Raw genomic sequence first — 14,351 nt, 5'->3', positions numbered from 1 at the left:
TTTGGGAGGTGCTGGATTTTCCCCGTGGCAGAGCTGTACCAAAGCTTAGAACTGTTTTTATTTAGATTCTCCTCATGAGGCTTTGCTCTCTGTTTTCCTTGGGACTCCTTGGAAAAGAGACGTTTCTCTCGGAAACTCCTTGGTGTGTTTTCCATGGATTTGGAGGGATACAAAACCCAGCTCTGGTTAAACCATTTAAACCAGTTCCCTTTAAACCATTCTTGGTGGTTTAAACATCAGTCCTGTTTGTCCCAGAGCTCCTGAGGGCTGGGAGAATGTTCTGGGCTCTGCAGGACTTGGTCATTTCTCTGTTCCCCCAGCACCTTTTCCATCACAGAAACCAACCCTGCTGCACCTGCACCTTCCAGCTCTGTCTGGGGGATATTTGGGCTGCTGGACCCCTCTTCTCTCCCCTCCAGCCCCTTGGCCAGATGGTTGGTCTGTAAAACCTCCCAGTTTTGATGTGTCTGTGCCTTGGTGCACCCCCAAAGTGCTGAGGAAGCCTCTCCGGTCAGTGCCAGCTCCCAGCCACGTCGTAATTATCATTTAAATCACTGCAGCAGCTGCAAATCTCAGTTTCTATTTCGTCTCTCAATCCTTGCGCCGTGCTCTAAGCTGTTTTGATGGGATGCTCCATCCAGCTGTGGTCCAGTGCAGGAGCTGGAAAGCTGCAGCACGAAGTTTTATCTGTTAGGAATTTCCTGGTCCAGATATCTGGAAACATCCTCATCAACCAACCCCTTCTTCCCTGGGGTGAAGCAGAGTTTGTCCCCTTGATGTGTGACTGAATTTTGCCTTTTTTTTCCTTTTTTTTTTTGTGCTTGCAGATGTTCTCAAACAACGATGAAGCTGCAATCAACAAAAAACTGCCCAAAGAGCTGCTGCTTCGGTGAGTCCTCCCTGGACACCGGTGGGTTGTTCTTTGCATCCAGGATTTTGCTGCTCTGCTCCCAAATCCTGAGCTTGGATGGGGTCACATAAAGCCAGACCCAAACAGAGGCAGGTCTGTGTCAGCAGTTTGTGCTAAATTGGGATTAAGTTTTGGGTTTTTTTGTTGGTTTTTTTTTGATTTGCTGGTGGTTTGGTGAATGGAGGAGTGAGGAGCCTTTCATTAATCCTTGTGGAGAGCAGGATTCTGCTTCTCTCAGGGGTTGAGGTGAAAGCAAAAGTGAATCCCTCTGCTCCAGTTACACCTGAGTGGACTTTGTCCTGTCCCTGGTCAATAGGAGCCAGATGTTCAGCTCCTGGCAGGATGATCCTGTTGGCAAACACCAAACAGCTCAGTCTCTGTGGGTTGTTGGGCTTTGAAAGTCCTTTAGGGTCTCTGTGGATAATTCTCCCTGGGAAGCAGGAGGGGAGTGGAGTGTGGGGGTGATTTTCTCTCATTTTAGCCTCTGGAAGTGGAGATGAGTTTGTCAGTGCTTCGAGCTCAGGTGTTGGGCTGGAAATGAGGAAAGCAGAGCCAGGGGGAAGCTCGAATTATTAACAGCAACAGGATTCTTACACTGCAAAAAACTGGTTCTGTCAACACTCGGTGACAGGGAAGTCTGGGGAGGGAGTGTGACACAGGGGAGTGCTGCTGGCTCACTCTGGAATGAAAGGAGCAGGGAAAAGGGATCACTGGTTAATTTTCAGTGCACTGCCTCCCCTGGAAGGGCGTTTCCCACCCCATTCCATTGGCGTTTCCCAACCGATTCCACTGGCATTTCCCACCCGATTCCACTGGCATTTCCCACCCGATTCCACTGGCATTTCCCACCTGATTCCATTGGCATTTCCCACCCAATTCCACTGGCACTTCCCATCCGATTCCATTGGCATTTCCCACCCGATTCCATTGGCATTTCCCACCCGATTCCATTGGCATTTCCCACCCGATTCCATTGGCATTTCCCACCCGATTCCATTGGCATTTCCCACCCGATTCCATTGGCACTTCCCACCCGATTCCATTGGCATTTCCCACCTGATTCCATTGGCATTTCCCACCCGATTCCATTGGCATTTCCCACCGGATTCCATTGGCATTTCCCATCCGATTCCATTGGCATTTCCCACCTGTTTCCACTGGCACTTCCCACCCGATTCCATTGGCATTTCCCACCTGTTTCCATTGGTGTTTCCCACCCGATTCCACTGGCATTTCCCACCTGATTCCACTGGCATTTCCCAAATCCATCTTAAAACCTCTGATCCCCATGTACAAAAAAATTTTTCCCTTTACTCTGTGACTACTTCTACTCTAATATCTAAACTTTTGTGACTTCTTGTCCTTCCTGCAAGGTTGGTAAATCATTCCATGGTTTAAATCCAAAATCCCAGCTGTTTGCAGCTGTGCCAGGGTCTCAAATGCTTCTGACTGACCTGGAACCTCCAAAAATGTCTGCGGGACATTTTGGGTTCCAGCAGCAGCGGGGTGTGTGCCGCCCTCCTGGAGGAGGTGACACCCCCAGGGTGACGTGGAGCTGCTGCCCAGCTCCTGCGTGGCCCCAGCAGCTCAGCCTGCAGGAATTCAGCTGTTCCTGCTGGGCCAGGGCCAGCTCAGGCTGCTTGCAGCTCTCTGCTGGCCCTAAGCAGCCTGGGCTCGGTGCTCTGCCCGTGCCCAGCCCGTGCCCAGGCCGGGCTGTGCCATCCCCATGTGCTGATTTATCCCTGGCCAGTTGGGTTTGTGCCCGTGGGGAGCGCTGAGCTGGCAGCAGAGCCGGGGTGTGTGTCCCCCTGCCCGGCCCTGGGAGCGGGGCTGGACTGGGGCTGGACTGGGGCTGGACTGGGGCAGAACTGGGGCAGAACTGGGGCTGGACTGGGGCTGGACTGGGGCTGAACTGGGGTTGAACTGGGGCTGAACCAGGGCTGAACTGGGGCAGAACTGGGGCTGAACTGAGGTTGAACCGGGGCTGAACCGGGGCAGAACTGGGGCTGAACTGGGGCTGGACTGGGGCTGGACTGGTGCTGGACTGGGGCAGAACTGGGGCTGAACTGAGGTTGAACTGGGGCAGAACTGGGACTGAACTGGGAATGAACTGGGGCTGAACTGGGGCTGAACTGGGGCTGAACTGGGGCTGAACCGGGGCTGAACTGGGAATGAACTGGGGCTGAACTGGGGTTGAACTGAGGCTGAACTGGGGCAGAACTGGGAATGAACTGGGGCTGAACTGAGGCTGAACTGGGGTTGAACTGGGGCTGAACCGGGGCTGAACTGGGAATGAACTGGGGCTGAACTGGGGCTGAACTGGGGTTGAACTGGGGCTGAACCGGGGCTGAACTGGGGCTGAACTGAGGCTGAACTGGGGCAGAACTGGGACTGAACTTGGGGCTGAACTGAGGCGGAACTGGGACTGAACTGGGGCTGAACTAATCTAATTAGAGCAGCAGTGGGGAAGTGAGGAGTCCTCGAAACCCCTGAGTGGATGAAGAGGTTGAAACCCAAAAATTGCTCAAAGTCAGTGTGTTTTTACCCAAATTGTACAGAGCTGAGCTGTCCAGACAAAATCAAACACGTAGCGAGCCCCTTTGCACTGAGACAACTTCATCTGCTGCAATTCCAGATTTAATTCCTGTTTGAGAAGCCTTCATCTGTGATCAGCGTTTGGTGATAATTTTGTGGATTATTTTCTCCGCTGTGAGCTCTGAAGAATGAAAAGATGAATGTAAAATTGGCTCATCAGTGAGCAGACAGGAATCCTGTTTGGGTGACAAAATAAAATAAAATTCCCAGCGCGGTGCCTGTTAATGCAGAATTGGGAAAAAAAATAATTTAATCATTTGAGTGGTGCTGATTCTGCTGCAGCTCAGTCGCTGCTCATTTGTAGGGTTTGGGATATTTTAGTGTTGTCCAGCAGGGAAAATCCCATCCTCAGGGCTGCAGGGGAATTCTCAGCTCGGGTCATGGTGCCTGCAGGACTTTTACCTGGATCCAGCTGTGAAATGATGAAAACTCATCACCAACTGCTGCGAAAAAGTCATTTTTGTGAAAAAGGCAGAGGGGGTGAGGGTTTGGCCGGGGTGAATCCCTGCTGCTGTGTGGGCAGGCTGGCAAGGGAGGAGCAGGAAGCGGAGGAGAATTCATCCCTGATAGAGGGATGAGGTGATCATTAACAGCCCATGGAGGAAAGAATTTTTAATGAAAATTGAGGCGACTTCCATAGTGAGCCACCCAGAGAATTGAAAGTTTTCTTTTCTCCTACAAATAGAATGTGAAAGTCAGAATTTGCCCCAGCTTCTCTAATTTCCCAGCCTTTCCTGGTATCGTTGTGCGTGGACGTGGTGCTGAATAAATCCTTGGACACCAAGGGGTGATTTTGGGCTCGGGGGGAGCCTTGGCTGTGGGCAGGGAGGATGGAGCTGCGCTGAAATCCAGAATTTGGGCTTCCTGACGGGGTTGAAGTGCACGTGGGCTCTTCTGCAGCCCATCACTGTCAGATTGGTCTCGTGGTGGGATCAGAAGTGCTTTGAAGCCCTTGGATTTGAACCCCTTAGCTCCTTGGATCCAGGAGCGTCCCCGGGGAGTTGATGAGCACAGGAGGGAACGTGGCTGTCCATCCTGATTTAGCCGTGCGATGCCTTTAGCATCAATTTTTCTGAGAAATAATCTGCATTTCCCCCCCCAGCTTTGGTGTTTCTTGAAGGGCTTTTTCCATCCCTGCTTCTCAGGCTGACAACGTTTGCCTTCTCTTGTGGGTGGCCTTCACGTTGAAAATATTACATTAAAATAATAAAGCGGGTTGTGGGTGAGCTCCTGCATTGCATCCTGTGCAAAAACTCCAGTTTTGTAATTGTTCCCAAAGGGAACGAGGCCTTGGTGTCCTCCCACCCTCCACTTGACCTCGCCTGTTCTGGGACACGATTGTTGGAGCGACCGCAAACCATCAAATGGCGTTGAAATCCCATTGAATTTTATCCATTGTTGATTCCTGGTGCGGGCTGGGAGCTTCCCGTGCTGCTGGGATTTTCCCGAGGTTCCTTTATCCCAAAAAGAGGCCGGGCTGGGCCCAGGGTGCCACCCAGGAGTGACCTCGGTGTCATTGTCCCCTCCTGGCTCTGCCACTTGTGGAAGAGCCTGGAGTGGTTTGAGCTGGAGGGGTCCTTAAAGGCCATCTGCTGCCAGCCTGGGATCCTCCCTGGGATCCTAACTGGGATCATTCCTGGGATCATTCCTGGGATTGTCCATGGGATCATTCCTGGGATCTTCCCTGGGATCATCCCTGGGATCTTCCCTGGGATCCTCCCTGGGATCATTCCTGGGATCATCCCTGGGATTGTTCCCTGGGATCATTCCTGGGATCCTCCCTGGGATCCTCCCTGGGATCATTCCTGGGATCATTCCTGGGATCTTCCCTGGGATCATTCCCTGGGATCATTCCTGGGATTGTCCATGGGATCCTCCCTGGGATCCTCCCTGGGATCTTCCCTGGGATCCTCCCTGGGATCATCCCTGGGATCATTCCTGGGATCATTCCTGGGATCCTCCCTGGGATCATTCCCGGGATCATTCCCTGGGATCATTCCCTGGGATCCTCCCTGGGATCATCTCTGGGATCCTCCCTGGGATCCTCCCTGGGATCATTCCCTGGGATCATCCCTGGGATCCCCCCTGGGATCATTCCTGGGATCATCCCTGGGATCCTCCCTGGGATCCTCCCTGGGATCATTCCTGGGATCCTCCCTGGGATCCTCCCTGGGATCATTCCTGGGATCATTCCTGGGATCATTCCTGGGATCTTCCCTGGGATCATTCCCTGGGATCGTCCCTGGGATCCTCCCTGGGATCATTCCTGGGATCATTCCTGGGATCCTAACTGGGATCCTCCCTGGGATCATTCCCTGGGATCCTCCCTGGGATCATTCCTGGGATCCTCCCTGGGATTGTTCCCTGGGATCATTCCTTGGGATCCTTCCCTGGGATTCTCCCTGGGATCTTCCCTGGGATCCTCCCTGGGATTGTTCCCTGGGATCATTCCTTGGGATCCTTCCCTGGGATCCTCCCTGGGATCATTCCCTGGGATCATCCCTGGGATCATTCCTGGGATCATTCCTGGGATCCTCCCTGGGATCCTCCCTGGGATCATTCCTGGGATCATTCCTGGGATCATTCCCGGGATCATTCCCGGGATCCTCCCTGGGATCCTCCCTGGGATCATTCCTGGGATCCTCCCTGGGATCATTCCTGGGATCATTCCCTGGGATCCTCCCTGGGATCCTCCCTGGGATCCTCCCTGGGATCATTCCCTGGGATCATTCCCTGGGATCATTGCTGGGAAACCAGGAATGATCCGGGCACCGAAACTGGGCTGTGGCACTGCCCTGATCCCAGAGCTGGCCCTGAGGGGTGGCACTGCCCACGCTGAGGATGGCACTGCCCTTTTTGGGAGCTGTAATGAGGATGGCACTGCCCATTCCCGGGAGCTGGCACTGCCCATTCCCGGGAGCTGGCACTGAGGATGGCACTGCCCACGCTGAGGATGGCACTGCCCTTTTTGGGAGTGCCCATTCCTGGGAGCTGGCACTGCCCATTCCCGGGAGCTGGCACTGCCCATTCCTGGGAGCTGGCAGTGCCCATTCCTGGGAGCTGTAATCAGGGATGGCAGTGCCCATTCCCGGGAGCTGGCACTGCCCATTCCTGGGAGCTGGCACTGCCCATTCCCGGGAGCTGTAATCAGGGATGGCAGTGCCCATTCCTGGGAGCTGGCACTGCCCATTCCCGGGAGCTGGCACTGCCCATTCCTGGGAGCTGTAATGAGGATGGCAGTGCCCATTCCCAGGAGCTGTAATCAGGGATGGCACTGCCCATTCCCAGGAGCTGGCAGTGCCCATTCCCGGGAGCTGGCACTGCCCATTCCCAGGAGCTGGCAGTGCCCATTCCCGGGAGGTGGCACTGCCCATTCCCAGGAGCTGGCAGTGCCCATTCCCGGGAGCTGGCACTGCCCATTCCCAGGAGCTGGCAGTGCCCATTCCCGGGAGCTGGCACTGCCCATTCCTGGGAGCTGGCACTGCCCATTCCTGGGAGCTGGCAGTGCCCATTCCTGGGAGCTGGCACTGCCCATTCCCGGGAGCTGGCAGTGCCCATTCCTGGGAGCTGTAATGAGGATGGCAGTGCCCATTCCCGGGAGCTGGCAGTGCCCATTCCCGGGAGCTGGCAGTGCCCATTCCTGGGAGCTGTAATGAGGATGGCAGTGCCCATTCCCGGGAGCTGGCAGTGCCCATTCCCGGGAGCTGGCAGTGCCCATTCCCGGGAGCTGGCAGTGCCCATTCCCGGGAGCTGTAATCAGGGATGGCAGTGCCCATTCCTGGGAGCTGGCAGTGCCCATTCCCGGGAGCTGTAATCAGGGATGGCAGTGCCCATTCCTGGGAGCTGGCAGTGCCCATTCCCGGGAGCTGGCAGTGCCCATTCCCGGGAGCTGTAATCAGGGCTGGCAGTGCCCATTCCCGGGAGCTGGCACTGCCCATTCCCGGGAGCTGGCAGTGCCCATTCCTGGGGGCTGTAATCAGGGCTGGCACTGCCCATTCCCGGGAGCTGGCACTGCCCATTCCCGGGAGCTGGCACTGCCCATTCCTGGGGGCTGTAATCAGGGCTGGCACTGCCCATTCCCGGGAGCTGGCACTGCCCATTCCCGGGATCTGGCAGTGCCCATTCCTGGGAGCTGTAATCAGGGCTGGCAGTGCCCATTCCCGGGATCTGGCAGTGCCCATTCCTGCAGGCACTCCTGTGCCAGCCCGGTGCCCTCGGGGCTGGCCGGGCGCCGCTCGGGGTCCCTTGGGTGCTCGGTGGCCGCTGTGGGCTCAGGACCCCCGGGCCGAGGTCGGAGTTTCCCAGCGCCTCCATGGCCGAGTCCCGTTTCCATTTGGGAACCGCTGCCTCTGCACGTCCTTTCACAGCTCAGCTTTCAGCCAGACCACAAAGAACTTCTGCTGTCCCAGTCCTTTTTAGTTCCTTTTTTCTTTTTTGCTTTGTTTTCCACATCCCCTTTTGTTTTAAATGTCAATAACCTATAAGTGATTTCTTCTTTCTGTTCCAGAATTTTCTCTTTCCTGGATGTGGTCACTCTGTGTCGTTGTGCTCAAGTTTCCAGGGTAAGAACCTTCCTTTTTTCCTGCTGGATTTTAGCAGGGGGGTGGATTTGGGTGACAATCCTCCCCCTGCAGGGACAGGGAGCTTTGTGCCACCCAGCTGGGCTTATTTATTGTCCCCTGCAAGTCCTGGAAAATTCCCAGAGCACCGGTGAAGGGGAATTCCAAGCTGGAACAGCATTTTCCAATGTCCCAGGTACAAAGGGGAAGGGGCTGATGTTTTGCCCAGAGCTTTCCCCACATTCTGGATTTTACAGGGAGCTCACCCTGCTGAAATCCCCAACATGGGATGAGCCCAAAATGCTGTGGGTGTTTTTTTTCGTTGGAAACACAGGGATTTTAATTCACAGAGATGCTGCACAGCCAACGAAAGTTCATTTTCTCCTCGGATGTAATTGGAGTCAGCACGGAAATAACGCGAGGGCTTCAATTGATGAAACCCAACTTGGATTATTTAGGGAGAATTCCTCCAGCTGGACTGGAATTTTCAGTTCTCCGGAGCTGCCAGGTTTATTCAGGTGTTTTTTCCTGCCAGGGTTTGGTAACTCCCAGGGGAAGCAGCACCAGCAAGGCTGGGGTGATGATCCAGGTGATGTGCTCACCATCCTGCAGTCCTGGCTCCAAACCTCCGCCACCACTGATTTAATTACTCCAAGCACGTTGGAATTAATAAAATAAAATAAAATAAAAAAAAAAAAAAAAGATTAAAGATTGTTAATTGAAATCCAGCAGAGCAGTGCTGGCACAAGGGGCTGCCAGGGATCCTTTGCCAATGTCAGGGTGTTCTCCTGGCCTGTCCCAGCTCCTCTTTGCACAGGGAGTTCCTGCAGGAAGGTTCTGGAATGTTCCCTGAGCTGCCCATGGAATTACGCAGCCGCTGGGGCATTTCCTACTGCTTTTCTGCTGGTCCTAACCTTAAAACAAACATCAGCAGTGAGGTTTAAACCCCCAAAACTCAATTAATTAATGCTCATTAATTAATGTCTCTGCACAAACTCCTGCCCAGGAACTGCTGCTCTGTGCTGGGGAGGAGCTCGGTGCAGGTGGGATTTGGGATGGAAAAATTCCAAAAATTCCCCCCTGTGTTTACCCCTGGCTCTTCATCCCCTGGTTTACCTCCGTGAGGAATTAAACTTAAAATTCATCTTCCTGCTCCCCACCTGGCTGAGTGCACAGAGACCGAGTTCCTGCCTCTGCTTTGGAGCAGGAACCAGGGAGATTTTGGGGATTTAAACCAAAACCAAAACCTTTGGCAGTGCAGCTGTGAGAATTTTGGGGATTTAAACAAAATCCAAACATTTTGGCAGTGCAGGTGTGAGGATTTTGGTGATTTAAATAAAAATCAAACCCTTTGGCAGTGCAGCTGTGAGGATTTTGGTGATTTAAATAAAAATCAAACCCTTTGGCAGTGCAGCTCTGAGGATTTTGGTGATTTAAACAAAAGCCAAACATTTTGGCAGTGCAGCTGTGAGGATTTTAGTGATTTAAACCAAACCCTTTGGCAGTGCAGCTGTGAGGATTTTGGGGATTTAAACAAAAATCAAACCTTTTGGCAGTGCAGCTGTGAGGATTTTGGTGATTTAAAGTGCAGCTGTGAGGATTTTGGTGATTTAAACCAAACCCAAATTTTTTGGCAGTGCAGCTGTGAGGATTTTGGTGATTTAAATAAAAATCAAACCCTTTGGCAGTGCAGCTCTGAGGATTTTGGTGATTTAAACAAAAGCCAAACATTTTGGCAGTGCAGCTGTGAGGATTTTGGGGATTTAAACCAAACCCTTTGGCAGTGCAGCTGTGAGGATTTTGGGGATTTAAACCAAACCCAAATTTTTTGGCAGTGCAGCTGTGAGGATTTTGGTGATTTAAATAAAAATCAAACCCTTTGGCAGTGCAGCTCTGAGGATTTTGGTGATTTAAACAAAAGCCAAACATTTTGGCAGTGCAGCTGTGAGGATTTTGGGGATTTAAACCAAACCCTTTGGCAGTGCAGCTGTGAGGATTTTGGGGATTTAAACCAAACCCAAATTTTTTGGCAGTGCAGCTGTGAGGATTTTGGGGATTTAAAGTGCAGCTGCGAGGATTTTGGTGATTTAAACCAAATCCAAACATTTTGACAGTGCAGCTGTGAGAATTTTAGTGATTTAAACCAAACCAAAACCTTTGGCAGTGCAGCTGTGAGGATTTTGGGGATTTAAACAAAAATCAAACCTTTTGGCAGTGCAGCTGTGAGGATTTTGGTGATTTAAATAAAAATCAAACCCTTTGGCAGTGCAGCTGTGAGGATTTTGGGGATTTAAATAAAAACCAAACCCTTTGGCAGTGCAGCTGTGAGGATTTTGGGGATTTAAATAAAAATCAAACCTTTTGGCAGTGCAGCTATGAGGATTTTGGTGATTTAAACCAAACCAAACCCTTTGGCAGTGCAGCTGTGAGGATTTTGGTGATTTAAATAAAAATCAAACCCTTTGGCAGTGCAGCTGTGAGAATTTTAGTGATTTAAACCAAACCAAACATTTTGGCAGTGCAGCTGTGAGGATTTTGGTGATTTAAAGTGCAGCTGCGAGGATTTTGGTGATTTAAACCAAATCCAAACATTTTGGCAGTGCACCTCTGAGGACTCACCTGTGCCCAGGTGTTCTCTGAGGTGCTGGGGAGGAAATTCCAGCCAGGAATTTCCTGCACCTCCCAAGGCAGTGGGAGCAGCCAGGGCACCTCTTCCCTGCCTGGGGGACTCAGAATTTGGAATTTTGAGCTCACCAATCTCCCTGCAAGTGCTCCTGGTGCCTGCTCAGCTTTCCCACCTGGGACAAAATATTATTTCTCAAAGGAACAAACAGGGATTAGGTCCCCACTGACCTTTTTATTTTTTTTTTTTTTTCATATTAACCACACATTTACATTTTTTTCCCCCAAAAAAGGCATGGAATGTTCTGGCCCTGGATGGCAGTAACTGGCAGCGAATTGACCTGTTTGATTTCCAGAGGGATATCGAGGTATAATTAAATGACATACAAACCCTTTTTTTTTTTTTTCCCCTGTTAAAAATGTAATTACAGCCTCGAATGAATTAATGCTCCCGGTGCAACCCTCCCTACATTCCCTGGAGATAGAAATCTGAAATTCATTTCAGTTCTTCAGCCTCAAGGAGTCTTTTCAAGTCTTGGCAATCCATTCAGCTTTTGAAAATGGACAGAATTCTATATCCCTAGCAAGAATTAAAGCTAATAATGGAAGGGAAGTAGTTTTTGTGTGTTCTGAAAACAGAAATTAGGAGAAAAAGTACTTTTTGTTGGGGGAAAACTGCTGCTTGTATGGAAGAGAATTTAAGCTACTGCTCCTTGCACTCAGATAATATCATGAGGGCTGAATATCTGTTCAATCAGGGCCTGAAATATTTGCATTTTTAATAGCAAAAATTGAAATTGAAGTGAAGATGATTTGGGAAATACAAATTGTCCCTAAGAGATGCAGCTGGCTGAACCTGTGGGATGTGGATTCTGCAGCAGCAGTGGGGATGGGGGCTGAAAATTCAAATTATCTTAAGCAGGAAAATGGGTGAGGAAAACCCTCAATGCTTAAAAAAAAAAAAAAAATACCTCGGGGTTTTTTATCCTGTTTAAAACCCGTTGGAAACAAAATTTGTTGTACCTCACCCCAAAGTTCCTGCTGGGCCTCCTCAGGCTCTGCTGTAATGGAATTAAATCCATCAGTCCCTGTAAATTCTGGATAGAAACACATTTGGCTCCTCTGATTTGAGCAGAATTTATAGGCTTGCTATAATGAATATACAATATAATATAGACTAGAATATAGAATATTGAATAGAATATAGACTTGAATATAGAATTAGACTATAGAGTTGAATATAGAATATGATATAGGCTAGAATATAGAATATAGACTAGAATATAGACTAGAATATAGACTAGAATATAGAATTGAATATAAAGACCAGAATATAGAATATAATATAGACTAGAATATAGAATTGAATATAGAATATAGAATAGAATATACACTAGAATATAGAATTGAATATAAAATAAAGATCAGAATATAGAATTGAATATAGACTAGAATACAGAATTGAATATAGAATATAGACTAGAATATAGAACTGAATATAGAATATAGACTAGAATATAGACTAGAATATAGAATTGAATATAAAATAAAGACCAGAATATAGAATTGAATATAGAATGTAGAATTGAATATAGAATATAAAATATAATATAGACTAGAATATAGAATTGTATATAAATATAGAATTTAATATAGAAGAGAATATAGAATGAATAATAGAATATAGAATAGAATATAGAATTAATAATAGAATACAGAATTTAATATATAGAATAGAATATAAAATTTAATACAGAATTTAATATACAATATAGAATAGAATATAGAATATAGATTTTAACACAGAATTTAATATAGAATATAGACTAGGATATAAAATTTAATACAGAATTTAATATACAATATAGAATAGAATATGGAATATAGATTTTAACACAGAATTTAATATAGAATATAGACTAGGATATAAAATTTAATACAGAATTTAATATACAATATAGAATAAAATATAGAATATAGACTTTAACACAGAATTTAATATAGAATATAGACTAGGATATAAAATGTAATACAGAGTTGAATGCAGAACACAGAATTTAATGTAGAACTGCAGGATCAGGGAGTGTTTCAGCTTTCCCAGCCTTTCCCCGGGCTCTGGAGGTCGAGCACCAGCCACGGAGCTGCTCCCGTGGTGTCCCCAGGGCTCACCTGGCCAGCCCAGGGTCTGATGGTGCCCTTGTGTTGTGCTGAGCCTGCTTTTCTGCTAATTCCAGGTTTTTTTAGACCGGAAAAGAGATTCTGGGAGAAAACCCTCATCTCACAGAGGTCCCAAATGCCAGTTAGTCCTGGAAGGACCGAGGGATGCTCCCGCTCACGGAGGAGCAGCCAGAGTTGCAGGGGAAGGTTCTGAGTTTCTGGTGCAAATATTCTCCAGTGGTTTCGCCCTTTGGTCCCGGGGGAAAAACAAATCCTGGCTGTAACGGGATCTTTTGGGTCCAGATTTGAAATTAAAAACCCTTTTGTGGATCTCTGGAGCACCAATGGTTGGATGTCTTTTCCTGCAGGAGCAGAACTCGTGGGCTGGTTCTGCTCATCTCTGTTTTAATAAAAACTGGATTTTATCCATTGGCTGTGCTTGGAAATCAGGGCTGGAGCTCCTCTCCCCTTCCTCGGGGAGTCTGTGCCCACGTCCAGGAGCTCCAAAAATAGAGGAAATTTCTCAGAATGCTTTCCCTGATCTGCTTGAGGTGATTTCTCCTTGTCTCTCCATCTTCAGAAGCTGAACCATTCTCCTCCCTGTCCCCGAGCCCATCCCCACGGCATTTCCATCCCCTTAGCACCGTTTTCCCTGGAATAACAAATCCCATTTTGCCTGCAGAATGTTCCTTCAGCCTCCTGAAGGTCTGGGGGGGTCTCACGGGGCTCCTCTGTCTCCCCCAGGGCCGAGTGGTGGAGAACATCTCCAAGAGGTGCGGGGGATTCCTGCGGAAGCTGAGCCTGCGCGGCTGCCTGGGAGTGGGGGACAACGCCTTAAGGTACCTCGGCATGGGCTGCAAAACCCAAATTCCCAGATTTTTATGGAGCAAAAAACTGGGAGAATTTATCCCCACTTTGGGTCCGAGACCCTCAGGAATGGGCTTGCAAAAAAACAAAATTCCTTGATTTTTCCGGAGCAAAAAACTGGTAGAATGTATCCCCAGTTTGGATCCGAGACCCTCAGGAATAGACTTGCACAACCAGAATTCCCAAATGTTTCGATTTTATGGAGAAAAAAAATGGGAGAATTTATCCCCACTTTGGGTCCAAGACCTTCAGGAATAGACTTGCAAAAAACAAAATTCCTTGATTTTTCCGGAGCAAAAAACTGGTAGAATGTATCCCCAGTTTGGATCCGAGACCCTCAGGAATAGGCTTACAGAACCAAAATTCCCAAATGTTTCGATTTTTATGGAGCAAAAAACTGGGAGAATTTATCCCCACTTTGGGTCCGAGACCCTCAGGAATGGGCTTGCAAAAAAACAAAATTCCTTGATTTTTCCGGAGCAAAAAACTGGTAGAATGTATCCCCAGTTTGGATCCGAGACCCTCAGGAATAGGCTTACAGAACCAAAATTCCCAAAATATTTCGATTTTTATGGAGCAAAAAACTGGGAGAATTTATCCCCGCTTTGGATCCGAGACCCTCAGGAATAGACTTGCAAAAA

The 14,351-nt window shown here is 49.0% G+C and overlaps 1 protein-coding gene across 5 annotated transcripts in view; it reads left to right on the top strand.

Moving 5' to 3' along the window:
• Window positions 1-14,351, top strand: part of FBXL20 (F-box and leucine rich repeat protein 20) — a 45,782-nt gene that overhangs the window by 14,019 nt on the left and 17,412 nt on the right. For all 5 annotated transcript variants that reach the window (XR_014950213.1, XM_085561820.1, XM_077788306.2 and 2 more), the window contains exons 2-5: window positions 828-889; window positions 8,013-8,067; window positions 10,980-11,054; window positions 13,588-13,682. Coding sequence is in view for 4 of the 5 variants with exons in the window: in XM_085561820.1 (XP_085417946.1) it covers window positions 828-889; window positions 8,013-8,067; window positions 10,980-11,054; window positions 13,588-13,682 (287 nt within the window). In the remaining variant the exon portion in view is untranslated. The remainder of the gene's footprint in view (window positions 1-827; window positions 890-8,012; window positions 8,068-10,979; window positions 11,055-13,587; window positions 13,683-14,351) is intronic.

This window comes from Lonchura striata, chromosome 27 (assembly GCF_050655825.1).
Source record: "Lonchura striata isolate lonStrDom1 chromosome 27, ASM5065582v1, whole genome shotgun sequence".
NCBI classification, from domain to species: Eukaryota; Metazoa; Chordata; class Aves; order Passeriformes; family Estrildidae; genus Lonchura; species Lonchura striata.
The sequence above is the reverse complement of the archived record's forward strand: the minus strand, read 5'-3'. Positions and strand labels throughout refer to the sequence as shown.